At 48.5% G+C, this 24,426-nt stretch overlaps 1 protein-coding gene across 2 annotated transcripts in view; it reads left to right on the top strand.

Annotated features, from left to right (window-relative positions):
- Positions 1-24,426, top strand: part of KIF3C (kinesin family member 3C) — a 38,699-nt gene that overhangs the window by 5,448 nt on the left and 8,825 nt on the right. For both annotated transcript variants that reach the window (XR_015248947.1, XM_025927230.2), the window contains exons 2-5: positions 16,456-16,557; positions 17,202-17,324; positions 18,460-18,578; positions 19,072-19,188. Coding sequence is in view for 1 of the 2 variants with exons in the window: in XM_025927230.2 (XP_025783015.1) it covers positions 16,456-16,557; positions 17,202-17,324; positions 18,460-18,578; positions 19,072-19,188 (461 nt within the window). In the remaining variant the exon portion in view is untranslated. The remainder of the gene's footprint in view (positions 1-16,455; positions 16,558-17,201; positions 17,325-18,459; positions 18,579-19,071; positions 19,189-24,426) is intronic.

Here is a 24,426-nt window from a genome sequence, read left to right as displayed (position 1 = left end):
GTTATGGCATCAACTCCCCTTCTTGCCTCCCCCCATTCCCTTCTTCCTGCTCACACCACCCTCTGGGGGCAACTAAGCGGTAGCTGATGCGACCTAGTGCCCTCGTTCACTCTCTGACTCATCTTCCACCTCCAGGCTCCCTGCTTCCTTTGTTCTGTCCTCACTGTGTACAAACACAGTGCCTGTCTCCTTGGAGTCTCCTTTCATCTCTCCTTCTGTGTTCACCGTGGGCCTCAGGGGGTGTTAGGTGTGCAAATGTGTGCTTGCTTGTGATTGCGATTGTGACCAGCGCCTGCGCCTGCTTTCTCACGAATCGTTAGCAACCCTTATGTAGTACCTCCAGGGGGCTTGATGGCTTCCAGGGCCTATGGGGAAGGGGGCGCAGGGCAAGTCACAGACCCACAACTGAAGGCTGTGGCTCTGCCGACATGTGTCTGGGCACAGTGCACGGACTGCGGTGAGCACTGGTGAAAGCATATGGATTGGTTGGGAGAAGGCCCACTTTATTCACGTTTAATTGTGCAAGGCGTTTTTGTTTTTTTTTTTAATTTTTTTTTTAATGTTTATTTCTGAGACAGAGAGAGACAGAGCATGAGTGGGGGAGGGGAGAGAGAGAGAGGGAGACACAGGGTCAGAAGCAGGCTCCAGGCTCTGAGCTGTCAGCACAGAGCCCGGCGCGGGGCTCGAACTCACAAACCGTGAGATCATGACCTGCGCCAAAGTTGGTCACTCAACCAACTGAGCCACCCAGGCGTGCCCCGCAGACGTTTTTTAAATGACTACTTTAATTTCGCACTGAGTTGTTTGAGGGATTGGACCAGGTAATCTCTAAAACTTTGATCCTAGGTACTTAAGAGAGAAAACAGAAGTGTGTCTCGGGGAGGTCAGGGCTGCAGATGACACAAAATGAGGGTTCCAGTTAAAGAGAGGAGGGGAAGAGGCATGCCTGTTGGTCCCCACGTAACTAGGTCTGGAGGGAGAAGAGCAGGCAGGTCTTGGCCGGAGCCCAGCTCTGTCTGTGGTGGGTGTAGAAAAGAGACCCTGCAGCAGCCGCTCCCAAAGCCAAAGGGATGAGGTCATTGCAGAGAATACAAACTGCATTGAATTTTTATTGTCCACTTTGTAGGTCCCTCTTCTTCCCCTCCCCACCCCCCCACTCATGAGCACTGGGATTCACCACGAGAAGCTATGCAAAAAGGGAGTTTCAAGCTCCAGAAATAGCAGTGATCACAGTAATAATGCCGTTTACTTAACACTTGCTATGTGCCAAGCAGTATACTACATAGTGTATTATAAATTATGCAACTTAATCCACACAAGCACCTTCCAAGAAAGGTGGTGTCACTCTTCCCATTTTATAGCTGTTAAACCGAGGCCCATGGAGGTTAAGTAACTTGCCCAAGGCCTCATATTTTGCATGTGGCAAATCCAGTCGAGCCCGGGTTGGTTTAACACAAAATTTGATCCTCTTTTATGCTTAAAGAGTTAGGAAGATCAGCAACCTGGTTGCTAGGAAGGTGGTGGAAAATGGCAGGAGGTTGTGTGGCTGCATTGAACTTGAGGTGACAAAATCCAATGGGCAGCTAGAGATGGATCGGTGGAGTTTAAGAGGAGGCACAAGAGGGGCGCCTGGGTGGCGCAGTCGGTTAAGCGTCCGACTTCAGCCAGGTCACGATCTCGCGGTCCGTGAGTTCGAGCCCCACGTCAGGCTCTGGGCTGATGGCTCAGAGCTTGGAGCCTGTTTCCGATTCTGTGTCTCCCTCCCTCTCTGCCCCTCCCCCGTTCATGCTCTGTCTCTCTCTGTCCCAAAAATAAATAAACGTTGAAAAAAAAAAAAAAAGAGGAGGCACAAGACCAGAGATGGAGATTGGGGGCCTGTCTTTAGAAGAGATCTTAAATGGGACCCTCACCCTCTGTTCTTGACACTCTCTCCCTCTGTGTAAATGACTCCCAGACTGGGGTCTCCCATCCTGGTCTCTCTGCTGACCTTGTTCTGTAGCGTGCTGTATTCAGAACAGACACAGACCTGAGTTTAGTGACTTACTAGCTCTGAGACCTCAGTTACCTCATCTATAAAGTGAAACAATAACAGTACCACTACGTCAGTGCTATTGGGAGGATTAAATGAGATAATCAGCGTTAAAGCACTTTGCACAGTTCCTGGCATGGAAGTGTTCGGTAAATAACAACTGTTTATTACTGCCTCGTGGACAGTGTCTCCTGGCTTCACCTTCCTGATAAGTCAGACACACCACGTTTTAGTCTGGCATTCAGGGCCTGCCAGTGGCTGGCTGCCATATATCTCCTCAATCTTGCCCACCCAAGCCAGCTACTCCAGTGGGAGAACCTCACAGCCAGCTGGCCTACCCCCATCTTTTGAACCTAATAGGCACCTCACTTTCTGATGATTGCACCATTTTTTGTTTTTTTTTTAATGTTTATTTATTTTTAAGTCAGAGAGAGCCAGTATGCGCAGGGGAGGGGCAGAGAGAGAGGAGACCCAGAATCCACAGCAGGCTCCAGGCTCTGAGCTGTCAGCACAGAGCCCGATGTGGGGCTCGAACTCACAAACCGTGTGATCGTGACCTGAGCCGAAGTCGGACGCTTAACTGACTGAGCCACCAGGCGCCCTGATTGTCCTGTTTTTATATCCTAGATTGTCCTGGTAGCCAGAGGATGGGAATTACAGGAGCAGATTAAAGTCAATATAAAAAACTTCCTAACACTTAGAAATGGGCTGCTTCTAGAGGTAGTGGGCTCCAATCCCTGGGAGGGCTCAAGGAGAAACTGAATGTCAGAGGCGCTCAAAAGGGATTTATGTATCAGCAAAGCCATTGAACTCGATGGTCTTTAAAGTCCCCTCCTCCTCCTAAAAGTCCTTAATTGTTGGAAATACTATTTTTTAGAGCAAAATATAAAATACTCAGTTCATCTTTTTGAAAATTCAGATTAGGGGTGTCTGGCTGGCTTGGTCAGAAGAGTATACAATTCTTGACCATGAGTTTGGTCCATGAGTTTGGTCCATTGGTCCCCTACCATGTTGGGGGTAGAGGTGACTTAAATAGATAAAACTTTATATTATTATTACTATTTTTTCTAAGTAGGCTCCATGCCCAGCGTGGAGCCCAATATGGAGCCCAACGTGGAGCTTGAACTCATAACCCTGAGATCAAGACCTGAGCTGAGATCAAGAGTCAGATGCTTAACTGACTGAGCCATCCAGGTGCCTCAATTAATAAAACCTAAAAAAGAAAAAAGAAAAAATTAAGACCAGAGGGTTTAAGTTTTAATGTATGCATTCAATCAATAATAAAAAATAATTTTCAGTTCTCTATCGTGGCCAGTTAGAAAAAGACGATGAAATGAAGAAAAGAGAGAAGAGAACGGGGAGAAAGACAGGAAAGAAATAGAAGGGGACGGTGAAGACGGGAAAGAGAAGTGGGGTCATAAAGGCAGGGAGAAAGAAGGAGAAAGTGGATAAAGGGGCGAACAGCAGGACTTCTGGGGAGAAGGAGCCCCAGGAGGAGAAAAAGTGCTGTGGAGGGGGGGGGAGTTAAATACCCAGTATCGTTCCGCTCGCTGGTCTTCATGTTGGTCTCTGAATAGGGCTGTTACCAGTCTCTGGAGAGACTCCCCAGTAATCTAGGAAGTGTCTACTTCCCCAAAGCTGGCCTGGTGCCTTCCACGTCTCCCAGGACACCAGTCCCATGCCAGACACTCGGATTTACGGGGCTGGGTCATCAGGGACTATACAACACACCCCCATCTCAGCTAAGTCCTCCACCGTCCTTGAGAGAAGCCTCCTGATAAAAAGTGATGGGGGCCCCGAGCTGCGTCTGACATCTAGGTCAGAGTCCATGGCCTCTTGGCATTGATGGGATCCGTGTCTTCTCTTCCTTCCCATCCCTGGCAGCAGTGTGATCATTTAACAGAACTACCATGAGCTGGGGCATTTTATAATATAAAGATTTGCCTGGCAAGAAGCATTTAAGACTCATACATTTCCATCAGATGTTTTGGGCTTCGAGTTATGTCGAGGCTCAGCAGGCCTTTTGGTCCAGTGTTGGGTTTCTCCCTATGTGTGTTGACTGGAGGACTGTATTATTGCCCTTAGTCATTTCCAGCCCCCAGATAGCACAAGATTGCATCAAGTGGCTATGATAATGTTCTCATTGTGCTCTGAGGACTAGAGGCAAGTCCTGGAATGCAGCTAGAGAAGGGCACCCTTCTCCTGCCATGCCCTGCCAGCCTGTTGCACCTGGCCAGTCTAGGCCACTTCTGGAGCCTTCTTGGCCTGAGAGCTGTTGAACCAGGTAGCCTGAGGAGATAAGAAAATGGTCCCTCTTCCCACAAAGCTAGCCATTCTGCCATGCAGCTGTGCAAGGCAGATCCCTGTTCCCAGAGTTCAGAGGGCACCTGTTCTTGTGGTTTGGTATATCTAGAATTTGTGATATGCTGAGAAATTCCTGGGCATTAACTCCTGGTCATATTAGAGTTATTTCTCAGTCGTCTCCCTTTCCTGCCAGATGTACTTAACAGAGGAGTACCAGGTCCTGGGCTGATCTGTTTCTATAGCACTAGGTGACGGACCTGCAGGCTTTCTCCTTTCTTGAGGTGAGCCAGCAGAGTAATAATGACAACAATAGTAATGATGATGATAGCTACCGTTTCTTTAGTGCAGGTTTCGTACAGCCAAACACACTGCCTGTGTTCTTTATGTGCATTGTTTTTCTTTAATCCGCACATCAGCCCTGTGAAGTAGTACTATTTTAATCTCCACGTGACCAGTGAGGCTACCGAGACTCCTTAAGGAAGGAACAACCCAGGGTCACTTGCCTAGGAAGCGTTAGGGCCAGAACAGGAGCCTCCGTCTGCCTGTCTCCAGAGCCCACGATCTTTACCTCCACACTGTAACACCAACTCAGATACGGAAGATTCATGCCAGATCCCGGGCTAATAGGCCCCAGTGGGAGCTCTTATCTGGCGAGATGCTTAATTCAACCCATCTCTGGCCTTCCATATGATGCAAACCCCCAACCCCTAACTCACCTGGCTCCATTCATTCATATCATCAACAAATCTTTTTGAGTACCCATGACCAGGAGCATGTATCAGTAGGTATAGTTGAGTAAGTCTTTAAATTATTTAAATTTCTGGAAGGAATGATAAGAATTCACTAATAGTGGTTATTTCTAAGAATTTTAATGGGGAGGGAGGCTTTCATTTTTCAATTTATACTTTTTTTACCTTTATCTTTTTATTTTTACTGCAAGCATATAGTACTTTGTTAAATAAAAACTAATCTAAAAATTTTAAGGGAGGAAAAATATATAAAAGAAATGTGTTAACACCTGGTTGGAAGATTGGCTTAAAAACAATGAATAATTGGGGCGCCTGGGTGGCTCAGTCGGTTAAGCGTCCGACTTCGGCTCAGGTCATGAGCTCACTGTTCCTGAGTTCAAGCCCCGCGTCGGGCTTTGTGCTGACAGCTCGGAGCCTGGAGCCTGTTTCAGATTCTGTGTCTCCCTCTCTCTCTCTGGCCCTCCCCCGTTCATGCTCTGTCTCTCTCTGTCTCAAAAATAAATAAATGTTAAAAAAAATTATTAAAAAAAAATGAATAATTGAGGGAGATCTGGGTTGATAATCATTCTCAGTGATATTCAGTTATTGGTAATCCTGTGACCGTGGACAAGTCACTTCCCCTCCCAGGGACTGTAAGACATGATCAGTAGATGATTCCTTGCTTTCTATACTATTTGCTGATTCACCTCAGAAGCAGCAGGTCAGGAGCCCAGGGTTAGAGGTCAGCCTGAATCATGGGCAGTGGGGACTGGAGAGGAATGACCAAGCATTGCCTGGGGGCTGGAGGCTGTATGACCCCAGTGACCCACCTAAGCCCTTGGCCCTGTGCCCAGGCTGTCAAATGCTGAGTCTGCCCTTTATGCCTCCTTAGGTCTCATCCAGTTCTGACATTATAGCGTTCTGTAGTTCACTTGCATGCCTGGTGCTGGAGAGACACCCTCTAGAACACTACATGTAAACAAGGGAAGTAGGGGAGAAGGAGGAAGGTAGGGATCAGATGTGAGGTGTTTGTGGTTTTCTGACTGAAGTGAACGGGCTGTTTTTTTTCTTCCCGCTTTTCTCTGAGGGGCATCCATCCCCTGTCCAATACAAAGCTGGGAGCGGAGTCCAGCTCAGTTCACTCCCCAGCCAATATGCTTCCCGATCGCTAATTTTTTTCTTCTTGATGGGAGAATTCCTAGCATTTGAGAGACCAATCCTTTCTGTTGTGTTTTGAGCCATCCAAGGAGACTCAAGGCAGGAAACAGCCTGAGTCTCCTGATTTCTGTCCCCCGGGGCAGAAAATCACTGCAAATAGCACGGTTCTTCCATTTACTGTTGTCTCTTTGGTTTCTTTTTTTTTCTTTCTTTCTTTTTTTTTTTTTTTCCTCTTACTGCTATCTTCTCAAGATCTGTATCAAGGGAGCCACAGAAGGAGAAATAGGCCTGTGACAGTAGGAGTGGTGGTAACAAGAGATTTGAGCAAGGACTGTTCCACTGATTGTTTTGTGTTGCTCTTTGTGATGAGTAGACACTGATTGACAAGTAACTGCTGACATTTGATTGTACTTTATCACTTACCAAGTACTTTCACATCTGTTACCCAACTCACCGTTCTTACCCAAAGCCTGCAAGGTTGGTGGTATTCTCTTCTGTTTTACAGATAAGGAAACTGAAGTCCAGGGTCTGATGCCCTAGATTTCATAGCAAATAGATTGTAATAGATTACATAGCAAATGTACCAGCATTCAGGCTCCCTGACATACCCAGTGCTGTTTATATCATTCCTCTGTGGAACTTGGGAGGTGGCCTTTCCCATGAACATTCCAGGGGTTAGCCTCTCTCCGGGATGCTAGTGACACTGACAGCCTCCCCCCAGGCATGTGGTTAAGACTCTAACCCACTCATCTCAGAGGCCCCCAGAAGATGCCTCAGGCAAAAGCATCTTCAGCAGAGATCTGCCAGTTTCGGCTCAGAGAGAAAGAAATGGCGCCCTGAGCTTTCCTGATGGTTCCCGAATTGGCAAAGGTTCAAATACCAAATGCTGCTTCTCTCCTAGGCTCCTTCCTTCCTGAACCCAAGAGAAAGCTGTGGAACGGGGAAAAGGACGCCAGTGGAGTTAGGAAGCTGCTGTTCAAATATCACCTCTGCCATTTACTGGCTCCATGACCTTGAGCGAGTCTGTTTACCAGTCTGAATCTCAGTTTCCTTTTATGTCAAGTGGTAATCATTCTTGTTATCTCAAATGGGATGATTAATCTTAAAAGGACCTAGCCTGGCCACAGGCACATGGCAAGTTGCATCTGTGATTCCTGTCGCCCTCAGAATGTCATAGATTAGCTGGCGCTGGCAGGGCAGAGCCTGTCTGGCTTCTGTGAAATCATACCTGATCGTATCTTCTCAGAAGAGTGGCTCTCTGGGCCTGGCTGTCTCCTGTCTTTCCAGATCGGCGCTTAATGAGTACTGAGGCCTCCTTCCTCTTCCTTCTGGTCTTGCACTGGACCCTGCACAGGAAGGGGTGAACCTCTGAATATCCCAAGCTGGGCCTGAAGGCTGACATGGTCCCTGTGATGAAATGGGCTATCAGTTGTCACAGCAGCCGCCTCTAATGCCTGGAATCAAGACCCTGGTCAAATTGGGAAATTATCTGGAAAGAACATAGTCAATGTAGGAGCAGATTACACTTCTTTATTTTATTTATTTTTTAATGTTCATTTCTGAGACAGAGAGAGACAGAGCATGAGTGGGGGAGGGGCAGAGAGAGAGGTTAGACACAGAATCTGAAGCGGGCTCCAGGCTCTGAGCTGTGAGCACAGAGCCCAACAACGGGGCTTAAACTCACAAACCGTGAGATCATGACCTGAGCCGAAGTCGGCCGCTCAACCAACTGAGCCACCCAGGCACCCCCAGATTACACTTAAAATTTCCTGGATTATGAGACTCCAGGCTTAGACTACTCCATCTCTGTTGACACATCTTAGTGTCCCATCTGTAAAGCAAAGGGGGTGGGGTCCATGATTTGCTGAGGTTGCCTTACTTCTGCCGTGATTTGTATCAGTCTCTCAAGAGTCAGACCATGGCCCTGGAGCGCCGAGCCCTGCCTCTTCCACCCCCACAGCCTCTGCTGGCCTTTTAGTTACACTGGACTTATTTAGAACCAGTAGGACCAAACCCAGTCCTGTCCACAGGCCCCACCCACCTGTCTTTTGCCTTGAGAGATCACAAAGGCAGCATTAACTAGGGCAGCTAAGAGCTCCAGGGAACTGTTCCTGGGGACTAGGAACCCTGTATTCCCAGCCCCTCTGTTTAGTAAATCCCAGTCTGAAGTGGGCCTACGGATTTGAGGCATCCCTGTCCCTCCCTGTCCTCCATAGGTGATAGTAGGACAGAGATCTGAAGAAAAGGAGGAGATGGCAACCGGTATCCTCAGAAAAATGGGGGGGGGGGGGGACATAAAAGTAAAAGCAACAAAAAAATCCCACCCATGTTTCCAAGCAAAGAATTGAAGTCATGCATGACATATTTCAGAGCGTGGGGGCGAAGCAGACAGCATGGGTTGAGAATGGGGAGAAGGTGGGGGCTGAGACCTTGCACCTGCCCACAGATGTTGTGCCAGGACCAGCGCCCCCCCCCCCACCCCCCCTTCTAGCATAAGACAGGCTCTGTCAGCCAGGCTTGGCTGACAGCGTGGGCTGGACAAGTGGGCAAGACTTGGTGAGTCACCAGAAAGGCAAATTCAGTTGTCATTCAGACCACGTCTGTGCTGGGTTTCGGCGGGGCTGGCGGAGAAGCACAGGGGCTGTGGACAAATGGGAGTGGGGTGATAACAGACAGTCAGATATCATCCAGAATTCTCTTCATAGAGCCCAGGGCCCAGCCAGAAGGAGAGATCCTGAAGCAGAGTTCTAGATCCAAGGAGGAGATCTAACATGAAGGCCAATTAGCAAGAACTGACAGAGAAATCAGTCCTGAGAGTCCTATTGTACGGGTAGGGGAGGCTCAGAACCTGGGGGCCCTGGTGGTCTTGGCTGGAACAGCAGATTCCAGGCCTGATTGGCAGCTCAAAGTCTGCCTGACTGTCTAAATGGGTATCTTGAATCCATTTGGACATTGTCAGGCAGAATTTTTTTTTAATGTGTATTCATTTTTGAGAGAGAGAGGGAGAGAGAGGGAGGTGCAGAGAGACAGGGGGACAGAGGATCTGAAGCGGGCTCTGCTCTGACAGAGAGTCCAATGTGGGGCTTGAGGTCACAAACTGCGAGATCATGACCTGAGCCAAAGTCGGACACTTAACCAGCCGAGCCACCTGTCAGGCCGAATTTTGAATGAAGAGAGCAAAGGACTAGGTGTGGGTAGCTGGAGAAAGTGGAGGCTGAACAAAGAATTGTTTTGAATCAGAGGTCTGTCTCCTTACTTAAAGATCACCAAGAAAAAAAAAAATAACTTGAAAAAAGCGTAAAAGGATATGTTGTGAAAGGAGAGCTCAGCCCTCCACAAGTCCACCTGAAAGGTATAGAGAATATAAAATAAATGGGAAGGCTCAATTTTATATCTACTATTAGAGCAGTTTTTAAAAATAATGATAATACTTCGTGCCTATGACATTGTAATAAAAGCAGCTCCATTATTTATTGCTGGCAGTAGTTTAAGTGGTTAGAACTTGGCAGTATGTTCTAAGATAGACAAAATGTTTATAATCCTTTGTCCACTCCTGAAATTTCCTTCTAAGAAAGTCGTCTAAAAAAACCAAAAAATTATATGTACAAGGATGTTTGTCATAAACATTGTACACAACCAAAATATCTTTTTTTTTAAATTTTTTTAAATGTTTATTTTTATTTTTGAGACAGAGAGAGACAGAGCATGAATGGGGGAGGGTCAGAGAGAGGGAGACACAGAATCTGAAACAGGCTCCAGGCTCTGAGCTGTCAGCACGGAGCCCGATGCAGGGCTCGAACTCACGGACCGTGAGATCATGACCCGAGCGGAAATCGGACGCTTAACCGACTGAGCCACCCAGGTGCCCCAACACAACCAAAATATCTTCTAATGCAAGTTAATGAAATATATTTAAATTAGCTGCTGTATTATGCAATCATCAAATTTATAGTCATAAACCTTAGTGAAGTAACAGGAAATTCTGGAGAGATTTGATTAAATGGAAATAGCAGGACATGAGTGTATATTTATACCTTGCCCGTTGATGTGAAAAAATGATGTGTGCATATGGAAAAATCTGGAAAAACAGGGAAAATAAAAGAAGCTGAGTATGTGAGGAATATGTCTTTTCCTAATTTTCTTTTATTTCTGTGGTTATTCTGATATTAGTGCTTTTTTTTTCCTGAAGGGAGAGAAAGACAATAAAAGGTTAAATATGTGTGCTCAGGAGGGCACCTGGAGGAGTAGAGCAACTCTTGATCTCGGGGTCCTGCGTTCAAGCCCCACACTGGGCATAGAGCTTACTTTAAAAAAAATGTGTCTTTAGAATCCCTTAATAAACTGTTAGATATTTAAAACAGTCCTCCTGAGATAACCAATTCCATAAATTTATCACCTTTTATGAACAGTAGAACTTCCCTTTCTGTGTCAAAAAAACCCAAAGTATAAGTTCTTCCTCTATGTACCAGGACTGATTGGAAAAGCCTGGATCTTTCCTTTTCACACCTATTTTAATTTAATTTTATCTTTTAAAGGGAACATTTTTTTTTAATGTTTATTCATTTGAGAGAGAGAGAGAGTATGAGCAGGGGAGGGGCAGAGAGAGAGGGAGACAGAATCCAAAGCGGTCTCTGTCACACTGTCAGCACAGGGCTCCCTCCACCTGATGAACCACAAGATCACGACCTGAGCCAAGGTCAGATGCTTAACTGACTGAGCCACCCAGGTGCCCCTATTTTATTATTCTTTTTTAATGTTTATCATTTTAAGAGAACGTGTGCCTGAGCGGGAGAGGGGCAGAAAGAAAGATAGAGAATCCCAAGCAGGCTGTGCACGTAGCACAGAGCCTGATGCAGGGCTCGATCTCACGACCAAGAGATCATAACCTGAGCCAAAATCATGAGTCAGACACTTAACCGACTGAGCCACTAAGGTGCCCCATATTTTATTTGATTTTTTTAAGCAAGCTCTATGCCCCAGCCTGGGGCTCGAACTCACGACCCTGAGATCAGGAGTCGCATGCTCTACCGACTGAGCCAGACAGGCACCCCCACACCTATTTTGATCGTATAGTTTCCAGGTCTATCCTCGTAACCTTTCTTTGTCTTTGCAGACTAAAGAGTCCTAATTTTTAATAGCCCTTGGATGGTTTTAGCTCCCTTCTCTAGATCACTCTCTCCGTGTCCCCAGAGACGCAGTGAGGGAACTACACACAGTGCTCCAGATTGAGCTGCGTCACCATTTTATATTAGGGTAGAATGATTTTTGTTTTGTTTCCAAAAAAGCCTTCATGATGGTGCCTGGCCAGATGCTAGTGGCTTTTTTAGCTGTGGAAGCATATTAAGCCAATGTCTTCTGGGAACAATAGAGAATTACTCCCCCCCCCCCCACTTTTTTTTTTTTTTTTTTAACTCATAACTGATTGCTCACAGCTATCATTTAATGAGTAGAGCTAGGATTACTTTTTCCCAGAATGTAAAACTGTAATTGAAGCTCATCTGACATTTTTTTTTGTCAGCTCACACGGCCTAGAAATTCTCTTGGACGTTACCACTTACGAAGCTCTGGGGGCATCTGTGGAGCTGGGTATCTGGCCAGTGCTCTCTTTCTTGTGTGATTTCTAGTGGAGATCAGTCCTGTCTTTTAACATCTGAACAGTTTTCCATCCAGAGAGATGCCTGTTTCTGTTTCCTTTTCCTAATCCACCCCCCTATTACGAGAATATACTTCCCTTCTCTGTCTCCTTACCCCCCCCCCCCCCCACCGACCCCAGCCCCCCTATCTAACTTAACCAAGGCAGGGGTATTTTAACCTCTAACGTTCTGGCCACTGGCTTCCCCATGGACCGGAATAACCATGGGGATGAGTCAGACACGATTTTCTCCTGAGAGAAACGTGTTGCTCTTCTCTTAGCAGGTTCTGCTTCCTAAAACATTGAACAGAATGTCTGGAGTAGAGAGAGCATGGGCTTTGGAGCCAGGCCGACCTGGGCCTGGATTTTCCATTTAAATTTAATGGCCGTGATGTGACTGACGGTGGATGGATAACTTAACCTGTCGGAGCTTTCGTAAGGAAAATGGTGGTGCTAACAGCATGCCCCTTAAAGCATGTCACACGGGCCACCTGGGGATCTCCTTACAAAGCAGATTCTGATTCACTAGGTCTGTGTAGGGCCTGAGATCCTGCATTTGTAACAAGTCCCCCGGTAATATTGATTCTGGGGGGAATCTCAAAAAGCAGTGATTCTGGGGCACCTGGGTGACTCAGTCAGCTAAGTGTCTGACTCTTGATTCTGGCTCGGGTCATGATTTCACGGTTCCTGAGTTCAAGCCCTGCATCTGGCTCTGCACTGACAGTGTGGAGCCCACTTGGGATTCTCTCTCTCTCCATCTCTCTCTGTCCCTCCCCTGCTTGTGCTCTCTCTCTCAAAATAAATTTAGGGGCCCCTGGGTGGCTCAGTCTGTTAAGCATCCAACTTCGGCTCAGGTAATGATCTCACATTTCATGGGTTCTAGTCCCGCATCGGGCTCTGTGCTGACAGCTCAGAGCCTGGAGCCTGCTTCGGATTCTGTGTCTCCCTCTCTCTCTCTGCCCCTCCCCCACTTGTGCTCTGTCTCTTTCTCTCAAGGATAAACATTAAAAAAAAATAATTAATTAATTTTTAAAAAAAGGCAGTGATTCTTAAATATGAACCTTGAAAAAACACCAATGCCCAGACCTCATGATGACTGGCTCTCCTGCCCCTTTCCAATTTGATTGACAGTGGGGTGTAGCCTGGGCCTAGTAAAAGCTCCCCAGGTGACTCTAAAAGACATCAAAGTTTAAGACCCAATTCTTAAAGGTTTAGTAGGAGAAGTAAATATGGAACAACAGCTGACCAGCAAAGAAAATAATGGTTTTCTTCCTCCTGGTTCCCCGTCCTGTTCTCTCTCAACCCGGGTCCCCGTCCTTAACTCCATCAGGAAAACCGGGACATCAGCAGTTGCCCCGCGCCTTCCTTACCAGACTCTTCCACGGAGCACCTGGCTTGGGAGTTCTCACGGCCGGTCATGAGCCGAAGGGCCCAAGATTATAATGCGATGTGGCCCCACAGTGGGAATTTGAAAGGCTCCCCAGTGACTCTAATATAGCAACCAAGTTTGAGAAGTCGTGTCTTTATGAGGTGGCAAAGAGTGAAGGACACTAGAGTCACGTAGAGTACCACGGGAAGTGCGAGGACTCAGGGCTGGAGTGTTCCAGAACGGGAAGCCAGGCCAGACACCAAGTCCCCCAACATCTCATTACCCAGTATTTGGAGGGATCAGTTATCCATGGCCCCAGCAGGAGGGGGTTTCCTCCGCATATGACAGAACTGCTGCCTTGTCTCCTTCCTGCCTCTTCACACCCGTCCCATCCCTCCTGCCAGGCTTCCCAGATTCTCAGACCCCACTGCTCTGCCCTTTCACCCTGCACCAGTGAGTGTGGGCCAGTCAGTTGAAGGAGGAGAAGTTGCCAGAAAGGGCCGGTTCTATTCTGGATGAGCGGGCCCAGGAAAAGGACCTAGAACCCCCCTCTGGGACCACCTCAGGGATTCCTTTCAGTGCAGCACACATTTATTGAGCACTTACTATGTGCCGAGCATCAAGACACGATTCCTACCCTGAAGGAGCTCACAGGGGAGACAGGATATCAGCAGTAATGGTCCGTTCTGGGAAAATGGTAGGGACGTGTCCTAGTTAGGCCCAAAGGAAGAAATGTGCAGATTTGAGGGAATCAGAGAAAACATCCCAAGGTTCTCAAGGTGGGTCTTGCAGGATAAGGAGCGATTTTCCAGGTGGACGTGGAGTGGGAAGAGGAGCCCGGTGTCGTGGAAAGGCACAGCACATTCCAGGAGCTGGAATTCTTCCTTTTTTTTTTTTTTTTAATCAAAAATAAATTTATTCTTTGTTTTTCAGAAACAAATTTAGTGATTCATCGCTTACATATAACACCCAGTGCTCATCCTAACCGGTGTCCTCCTCGATGCCCCTCACCCCTTCGGCCCTTCCCCCCACCCAACATGCCGCCGGCAGCCCTCAGTTTGTTCTCTGTATTTAAGAGCCTCTTGTGGTTTGTCTCCCTCTCTGTTTTTATATTATTTTTGCTTCCCTTCCCTTATGGTCATCGGTTTTGTATCTTAAATGCCACATCTGAGTGAAATCATATGATATTTGTCTTTCTTTGACTTAGTTCCCTGCAGGAGCTGAGATTCTTTGGGTGGAACTGGAGCACAGGGCACACCTGGGGAGTAGGCAGCCAGGGAGGCTGGGGGGCTGGGCCAGCCCGCGGGGCAGGGAGCTGCTGCCGACCTTGGGTTTTATCCTGCGAGGAATGGAGGCCTGTTAAATACTTCGCAGCAGAGGAGGGGCAGGCTCAGACTTGTGTTTTTGGTGACTGCCCCTGGGTGTCATGCGAGGGGTGGATGGAAGGGGAAACTGAGGCAGCAGGGAGTCCATGGCAAAAACCCAGGTGAGTCATGGAGACCGCAGTGAAGTCAGCAGGTGTCGGTCGTGAGGATGAAAAGGTGGGAATGGCGCAAGCCCTAACAAGGCAGACTTGAAGGGGTCTGATGACTGGCTTGGTGTAGGGGAGGTGGGGGGTTGCACTCAGGGCAGGGCCTGGGGGGAGGAAGCTAAGGTGCCTGGGGCACAAGATTTAAGGAGTCACTCACTGAAAGGATAGCCGCCTTGGGTGAGAAGGAAGAATCTAGGCTGAGTTTGTGCCTGTGGTGGGGGGCGGGGGGGGGGGGCTGGGTGGTGAGATAGTAACTCACAGCAAGGCCTGGAGGGGAGGGGCAGTAGCCCAGCAGGTAGCGGTGGTGTGGCCTTGAGGACAGGCAGCTATCCGGGGCCCCTTGCTCTGCGGCAGCCCTGCCCTTGGCTTCGGAGGCTGTGTGGGGCCGCTCTGACTGGCCCGGTTTTGCTCAGCGCCCAATGGCATCCTCACACAGCTCAACCTCTGACCCCCAAAAGCAACCCTTAACCCCTGTCCCGCTTTGTCCACGGTGATGGGGCTCTCACAGGTGGCAAAGGGTCTTCCTTTCTCCCACATTGTGACAGCACCGTCTGCTTTGAGAGCCCTCAAGCAGGTCAGCCGGTTCCACTGGGAAACTTTCCAGTGGGGAGGCAGCCAATATCTTCTGGTGGCTCAAGGTGATTTCAACCTTCCGGGAAGCCTGGGATGAAATCAGAGGACAGCTGGAGTGCCCTGGGGCAGCACCCTCTGACTAGCAAGAATGAAAGTGCATTTTATGTAGTCACAGGTTACCCAGTTTATACAAATGCATGACCAGTTAAGCTTCAGAGTCAACCAGCACCCCTGGCAGGCGTGTGCCTAGCACCGGGCTGGGGGCTTTCACCCAGCACAGGGGCTCACGGACTGAGGGTGGCGGGTTCAAATCTTCCCTCTTTGTTAACTAGCTGCATGACCTCAGGCTGGTTACTCTCCGTTTCTTCATTTGTTCAGTGGGGAAAGCAATAGCACCTTTCTCTTAGGGTGGGGATGGAGATCAGAGATGGTGTTTGTTAGGGGCTTAGTTCAGCCCCTCGCACGTAGTACCCAGCAAATATTTGTCGGCCTCCCTGGAACAGAGCAGTTCCCGTGTTACGGATGTGAGAGCCGAAGGGGGTAACTTGGCCAGGGCCTTGCATTTAGTGGGCAGAACCCGAGTCTTTCTGGAGCTCTCCAGGACTCATGCCGCTTCTGGAACCTCATATTGCCCCTTAGTGCTGCAGAGTCTTCCTTTTCTTTTGCTTTCCGTGTCAGCTGAAGATTACACCTGTGTTGAGAGCCCTCTTCCTGAGTCAGGAGCCAGTTAGCTAAAGAGCTGGGCTGCCTGTTGACTGGAGCCTCTGCTCCCCACTCTTGAACACAGGCTCCAGCCAAAAGCCAGGATTAGGATGCCTTCTGCACGCCCCTCCTAGGCATGGTGAACGAACCTTCCATCTGTATCCAAAGCAAACAGATCAGGTGTCTATATTCCCCGAGAGATGCCCTCTCTTTGCCTCACCTGACAGTCTTCTTGACAATGGGAGCCTTGGGCTGGAGCCCAGGAGGCTGGAGGGGAAACTTTGTTCTCAGTGAGGACCACAGGCCCTGTCTGGGATACATCTTTTGTCCACCCCTGGAAGGACCGCGGAGCAGGGAAGCCAAACCTCTCAAGCTGGTGATGCCGTGGCCATTTGAAAAGCCCCTCACCTAATCCCTCTGTGTCCCCAGGCCATGGAGAGCAAGCTCCTCATCGGGGGCAGGAACATCATGGATCACACCAATGAGCAGCAGAAGATGTTGGAGCTGAAGAGGCAGGAGATTGCGGAGCAGGTAGGGCTGGGGGCTTCAGGTCTCATGAGGGTGCATGGCCTTGAGGTCTTGTCTGGAGGGCATGGGGCAGTGAGCCATCATGGACTCAAGATCCCTGGAATACAGTGCTAAGAACCTAAGACCCGATGCCCTGGATCCCATGGGTCCACCAGCCCAGGAGCCTGCCTGTGTCCGGGGCACTGCCCGCTGACGGCTGAGAGGAAGTGGCAGTTCTCCATGACATCAGCCTCTACGGGGCATCTGGTATTAATTCCTGCCACAAGGGCGAACGTTCTTTTCCATCTGTATGACCACATCTGAAGTCTTCAAGAACCACAATTTGTTGGTCCGTCCGGTCATCGGTGACACCGCAAGGGGAGAGGGTGAGGAAGCTGGGAAGCCAGTATGATGGGAATCTATAGCTGCTGGACACCCCTAGAATGTGCCAGCTATATGAGCCAAGAAGAAGGTTCAAAGAGGCTCCACTGAGGTTGGGGTAGAAGCAGGGGCCACGGGCCATGGGACACTGTCTTCTCCCCCCTGGCATCTGTGGTCACCATGCAGCCAGACCCCACGCGAGGCAGGATGCACCTGTCCCCTGAACTCCCTTGGCCCTCCCCAGTACACGCTGCCCCACTGAGCCCCTGTTCCCTGCCTTGGCCTAGAAACGCCGTGAACGGGAAATGCAGCAGGAGATGATGCTCCGAGATGAAGAGACCATGGAGCTCCGGGGCACCTACACGTCCCTGCAGCAGGAGGTGGAGGTCAAAACCAAGAAACTCAAGAAGGTGAGATGCCACAGGCGAAGGGGTCAAAGTGTGTGAGGGCCCGGCAGCCTCTCCCCAAGATGGTCACCCTCCCGAGGGGTATGTGTCGTAGGGCCCCTTCCCCATTTGGCTTGAACTGCTGAAGCCCCGAGTTACTTTGCCGGGGCTGCCGGGGTGAGGGGTGGGGAAGGCAGGGGTCTGGGGCTGGAGTGGAACAGAGCCTTTGCTCCTGGGCCAGGTGGGGCTTGAGAGGCTTGGAAGGCCTTCACTTCCAGTCTCCAGTTGCCATCCTCACGGCGGTGGGTAACTTTCCCCTGTATAGTGTCATCAGTGGGTCACAATTTGGGTAGCCAGGCCTGGGACAGGGCCCGGAGTGTCGAGGAGACCTGAGGAGACACAGCCTGGGGGAGCTCAGGAAGGGAGCCAGAGGCGCCTGTGGACACGGGAAGGGCTGAGACTGCTCTCCGGGACTCTGCCAAGTCCTTGGCCAGGGAAGGGCATGTATAGGGACAGCAAACTCCGGCCCGGATTCTGGGAAGAGCCTGGAGAACCCTGAGGGTTGTCAACGTGGCTGCCCCAGTGCCGGCCAGGCTGCCCAGCCACAGTGGCAGTTTCCAGGGACATACCTGGCTCTTGGTGGGTTAGGAGTGGGACAGCAGGCTCTGTGCTGCCCTCCACACCCCCATTCGTGAGAGCCCCTGGAGAGGCAGGAGTGGGATGGGTCACCTTGCAAACTGGCTTAGGCCCCCTTCCCCTCCCTGGACCCCGCACCAGCTGTTGTGTACTTGGGTCCCGATTCTGACTCTTCTCTTAACTAGTTGTGTCACCTTGAGCGTCTCTGTGCCTGAGTTACCTCTTCTATAAAAAAGAGGGTGTTGGATTAAAAGGTCTCGTGGGTCCCTTTCAGTTTGAACATTCCACAATGCTGCCAGCAGCTGAGAGGGAGCAGGTAATGGGCCCTAGTGTTGGGAGGGACAGGACAGCCCTTTGAATAACTTGCCCTGATTTGTGACGGGGCAAGAGGGAGATTCAGACTTGGACCTCACCCCGAACTCAGCTGGTAGACCCTGAGCCTGCGTCGGTGGGGCCCAGGCTGGGTCACAGGGGCCTCGCTGCCACACTGCACAGCCTCTGAGCTGCGCCTGTCTCCACGCAGCTCTACGCCAAGCTGCAGGCGGTGAAGGCAGAGATCCAGGACCAGCATGATGAATACATCCGCGTGCGGCAGGACCTGGAGGAGGCACAGAATGAGCAGACCCGGGAGCTCAAGCTCAAGTAGGGCCCCCTCCCCTTCCCGGTCCTGGTCCTCACGGCCGTGCCTCACTCCCTGGCCTCTCCCTGATGGGCTTAATTCCTTCCTGAAGGCCTCATTCCAGCCGTCTGCTCACCCAGGAGTCCACGTCCCTTAGGAAGAGAATGTGTCGAGGGATGGGGACGAGGTCTAAGTTCTAGAGTTGCTTATCAACCTCCTCTCCTTGTTTCCTTCTCTTTCCTCTGCTCTGCCTGTATACGATCAGTCCCCCAAAGTGCATGCTGGGTGCTGGCCACGGGTCACCCCTCAGGCCCTGAGCTTACAGTCCTTGCATTGGAAGCAGTGATTTCAAGCTCTGTGACTTCCGTAGGGACCCTCTTCCTCCAATTCTCTGCTTTCTCCTCTGTTCCCTCTGCCTCTTTGCTTCTTGCTTCTAATCCTTCAACCTTCACATGCGCTGTGTGGTCTCTTACCACCCCCCCCAGTTCCCCATCTCTACCTCATTCCTGCTCCCAGGTACCTAATCATCGAGAACTTCATCCCCCCTGAGGAGAAGAACAAGATCATGAATCGGCTTTTCCTAGACTGCGAGGAGGAGCAGTGGAAGTTCCAGCCGCTCGTGCCAGCTGGAGTGTGAGTCTCTCTCCCCCTGGTCTGGGCCTAGGCACTTGCCGGCCCACCCCAGGTTGGGGGTGGCCAGGAGCCTGCGGGAGACAGAGGCTTCTGTGCCTTTGGAGAAGGGTGGGGAAAGTTCCGATGGAGCGTGGATTTCTCGAGACCTAACACAGAGGTCTTCACGAAGGAAGGGTGTTTTGCCAAAAACAAAGTGTTTTCCTTGGGTGCCCCATGAGGGACCTACGGAGAGGAAGAGCGTCTCAGCCTTTTGGCACTCCCAGTGAATGATCACATTCTGTCAGTTGGGTGAATATTCGTTTTTCGGGTGCCAAAAACAGCGACGATAGTTAATATTTGCCTTACTGTATTTTAGACTGTCCAAACAGAAGGTAAATCCGACACAGAGCTCACAGTCCAGTCTGTATTTTCTGAATACAGAGAAGTAATCAGATCAGGAAATGATAGAGGCGTGATCCAATCTTTATAGTTTCACTCAGCTCAGCGTGGTGATTCAGCATTTCCACCTGTTTGCTTGTAGCCCAGCTCTTAGGTACAGTTTACGTCCCCTGGCTCTGTGTGTGTGTGTGTGTGTGTGTGTGTGTGTGTGTGTGTGTGTGTGTGTGTGTGTGTGTGGCTCCCTCTGCTGGTGGCCGTGAAGATGATCTTCAAACCCGGCAGAGGGACTGCCTCACTCACCTGGACCACTGCCCAGCTCTTAGGTACAGTTTACGTCCCCTGGCTCTGTGTGTGTGTGTGTGTGTGTGTGTGTGTGTGTGTGTGTGTGTGTGTGTGTGTGTGTGGCTCCCTCTGTTAGGTACAGTTTACGTCCCCTGGCTCTGTGTGTGTGTGTGTGTGTGTGTGTGTGTGTGTGTGTGTGTGTGTGTGTGTGTGGCTCCCTCTGCTGGTGGCCGTGAAGATGATCTTCAAACCCGGCAGAGGGACTGCCTCACAGTTTACGTCCCCTGGCTGTGTGTGTGTGTGTGTGTGTGTGTGTGTGTGTGTGTGTGTGTGGCTCCCTCTGCTGGTGGCCGTGAAGATGATCTTCAAACCCGGCAGAGGGACTGCCTCACTCACCTGGACCACTGTCCCTTGATTGAAAATCTTTAGACAGCGGTGTTTAGGAGGCTGGATACCAAAGCACTTCCCTGGAGGTTCTTTGCTGTCTTTATCTCAGGAATATTAATGCCAAGATAGGGCAGCATTCTCCCCAAAGCTCAGTGGGAAGCTAGCCATAGAGGTCTGTGGCTTCTCACTGGGGCATCTGATGCCCACTTAATCTGTCTACTTTCTAAAAGGCCGATCCTACCCAGGCTGACACTGTGCAACTTTGTAAGAGGCAAGTTCATGAGTAGAGGTCTTTTTTTTTTTTTTTTACTACTTTTTTTTTTTAAGGTTTATTTACTTATTTTGAGAGAGAGAGAGAGAGAGAAGGAGGAGGAGCAGAGAGAGAGGGAGAGAGAATCCCCAGAAGGCCCCACACTGTCAGCTTAGAGCCTGACACGGAGCCTGAACTCTTGAACCACGAGATCGTGACCTAAGCCGAAGCTGTTGCTTAACTGACTGAGCCACCCAGGCGCCCCTTATGGGTAGAAGACTTTTCAGTGGTGTCACTTTGGACTCAAAATGCACCTTTCCACTCTAGGTAGGGACCCATAGTAGTACATCATCTAGCACAGAGGTTCTCACCTGTGATTTGGGTTCCAGAGAGTCTGATTTAAAAGGTCTTGGGTGACAGATAGATAGATAGATAGATAGATAGATAGATAGATAGATAGTCAGTCTGTCTTGGGTGGATCCCAAGGACTTAAAATTTTTTTCGAAGCTTCCAGGTGATTCTGCAAGGAAGCCCCACTTGAAAGCCACAACTCCAGTGCCCTCTGCTGGAGGCAGATGCTGGTGAGGCTTCTGGTCTGTAGGGTGACTGATTTTGTGCTTGGACAGGTTCCTGAATTGAAAGTTTGCAGGTGGGGGAATTTCTTTACATTAAATAGAGATGGGATGAGAGGCTCTGAGAAGTCATGTGTTTATTACCTTTTTATTTTGAAAAATAAGCATTGCAAGAACGGTGCAAAGAATTCCCTTAATATCTTTCATCAAAATTACCAAATGTTAATATTTTGCCACCTCTTGCTTTATTCCCCATCCCCTAACCATTTGAGATTAAGTTGCAGACATCTTGACCCCTTAGCTGTATTCTCTAAGAATGAGCACATTCTTACATAACCACAATATAGTGATCAAATCCAGGAAATCTTATACTGGCACAATACTATTATGTAGGCAATATTCAGTCTTAGCCACTTATCCCAATAGTGTCCTTGAGGGCAATTTTCTGCCTCCCTACCTGAGCTGGGACATGGCATTTAAAGGCAGTGCCTCGTTGGTCTCCTTTAATCTCGACCTGAGAAAGGATCTTGATTGGACTTTTGTAATTTCATGCTTCAGAGGAGTTTATTCATTTTTCAGAATAGTTTGTATACACTGAAAAATCATTCATAGATTTTTTTTTTTTAATTAAAAAAGCTATCTTAAGGGGCACCTGGGTGGCTTAGTTGGTTAAGCCTTCAGCTCTTGACTTCAGCTCAGGTCATGATCTCACAGTTCACGAGTTCAAGCCCCACATTGGGTTCTGCACTGAGAGCATAGAGCCTGCTTGGGATTCTCTCTCTCCCTCTCTCTCTGCTCCTCCCCATTTGCACTCTCTCTCTCTCAAAATAAATTTTAAAAAAATTTTTTTAAGTGCTTTAAATACTTTTTTTTCTTTAAATACTTTTTAAAAATAGATGCTAGTAATAACTATTAAAAAGAAAGGTGGCTCGGTCGGTAAGCGTCTGACTTCAACTCAGGTCATGATCTCACAGTTTGTGGGTTCGAGCCCCGTGTTGGGCTTTGTGCTGACAGCTCATAGCCTGGAACCTGCTTCGGATTCTGTGTCTCCCTCTCTCTCTGCGCCTCCCCCACTTGTGCTCTGTCTCTCTCTGTCTCAAAAATAAATAAACATTAAAAAAAAAGAAATACATTCACAAGCTTTTTCAAAATAATGGTTAAGTATGTTCACACCTTAACCATGTTATTTTATTTTATTTTTTTTAATTTTTTTTTTTTCAACGTTTTTTATTTATTTTTGGGACAGAGAGAGACAGAGCATGAACGGGGGAGGGGCAGAGAGAGGGAGACACAGAATCGGAAACAGGCTCCAGGCTCCGAGCCATCGGCCCAGAGCCTGACGCGGGGCTCGAACTCACGGACCGCGAGATCGTGACCTGGCTGAAGTCGGACGCTTAACCGACTGCACCACCCAGGCGCCCCAACCATGTTATTTTATACAGAATGTGTATAACCTGCTCAGAATACATACAAAGTATGTATTTTATATAAAAATACTAAAATATATCTGGGTAAGGATAAAAGGTATTAAGGCAATAATGACATCTTCATAATCTCTACTGTACTTAAAATACAAAGGATATAAACAATTATAGATTTGGCACCTGGATGGCTCAGTTGGTTAAGCATCTGACTCTTGATTTTGGTTCAGGTCATGATCTCATGGTTCGTGAATTCAAGCCCGGCATCAGGCTCCATACTGTCAGTGCAGTCTGCTTAGGATTCTGTCTCTCTCTCTCTCTCCCGCTCTCTCTGCCCCTCCCCCTGCTTGTTCTCTCTCTCTTGCAAAATAAATAAACTTAAAAGAATAAATAAACAATTATAGATTTCTCTAAGAAAAAACTCCAATAAATAAATTACTTCAAAAAATTTTATTAGGGGAACTGGGGTGGTTCAGTCAGTTAAGCATCCGGCTCCTGATCTTAGGGTCCTGAGTTCAAGCCCTGCATTGAGTTCCACGCTGGGCATTGAGCCTACTTCAAAAAAAAAAAAAAAAGAAATTGTTAATAAATACCAGGGGGGAGCCTGGGTGGCTCAGTCGGTTAAGTGTCTGACTTGGGCTCAGGTCGTGATCTTGCATTTCATGAGTTCGTGTTTCATGAGTTAAAACCCTGTATCAGGCTCTGTGCTGACAGCTCTCTCTCTCTCTCTCTCTCTCTCTCTCTCTCTCTCTCTCTCAAAATTAATAAAAATTAAAAGTAAATAAGTAAATGCCAAGTGATCAACTATATGCAATTCTGAATTACTAAAAAATTTTTTCCTTTTTAAAATGTTATTTGCTAACCATTTTGCTGTGCGTTTACCTCAAAACTTTTTTAAAAATCACAGAAATTACAAAAGTAAAAAACAGATCAAGGATGTGTTTATATGAAACAATTTTTTTAGTTACTTTTTTTTTTTTTTTTTTTTTAGCAGCAGTTGGTGCTTTAAAATAAAGCAAAAACAATTCCCTCATAACTGGAATCCTAGTTGCGATTCTGACTCAGCACAGAGAGCCACAGGGTAGCATCATGGTGCAAGCGCTGCTCATCGGGACCTCACACTGTCTGCCCCAAACCCCTCATTTCGCAGTGCAAAACTGAGGGTGGGGGGCGGAAGAAGCTGCCTCCCTGGGAGGAAGGGGGGCACCGGGTCTCGCTATTTGCAGCGTCATTTCAGCAGGGCTGAAAAACTCTTTTCCCAAAGCCTATTTAATCAGGGCGTTGTTCCTTTTGCTCAATTCACATGTGGAATATTTTGCTTTATTTTGGTACTCTAGGGATGAAAAACACTGAAGGCCACTCACAGGAAGAGCAAAAAAAAAAAAAAAAAAAAAAGCGTTGTTGGAAAGAAATTACCTGAAGTCATGTTGTCCCTTTAGAAAACTTTTGTTGGGGAGGGGTGCCTGGTTGGCTCAGTCAGAAGAGCATGCGACTCTTGAGTTCTAGCCCCACGTTGAGTATAGAGATTACTTAAATAAAACTTTTTTAAAAAAAAGGGGTGCCTGGGTGGCTCAGTCGGTTGAGCGTCGAGCGTCCAGCTTCGGCTCAGGTCATGATCTCACGGTTTGTGAGTTTGAACCCCGCGTCAGGCTCTGTGCTGACAGCTCAGAGCCTGGAGCCTGTTTCAGATTCTAGGTCTCCCTGTCTCTGCTCCTCCCCTGCTCGTGCTCTGTCTCTCTCTCTCTCTCTCTCTCTCTCAAAAATAAATAAACATTTAAAAAAAAATTTTTTTTTTTAAAGAGAAAAGAAGGCTTTGGTTGGAAAAATGGTTTTCCTCCTCGTCCTCCAGCTACAAGCATTTGCCCCTACATGCCCTTCCCAGTGCCTTTAAAAGGTGTTGCTCCAGGCAACTCTTGAAACGCGCCCATATCAAGTTCTTTTGGGAAAA

Source organism: Puma concolor, chromosome A3 (genome assembly GCF_028749965.1).
Source record: "Puma concolor isolate L17-30 chromosome A3, mPumCon1.1.hap2, whole genome shotgun sequence".
NCBI lineage: Eukaryota > Metazoa > Chordata > Mammalia > Carnivora > Felidae > Puma > Puma concolor.
The sequence above is the reverse complement of the archived record's forward strand: the minus strand, read 5'-3'. Positions and strand labels throughout refer to the sequence as shown.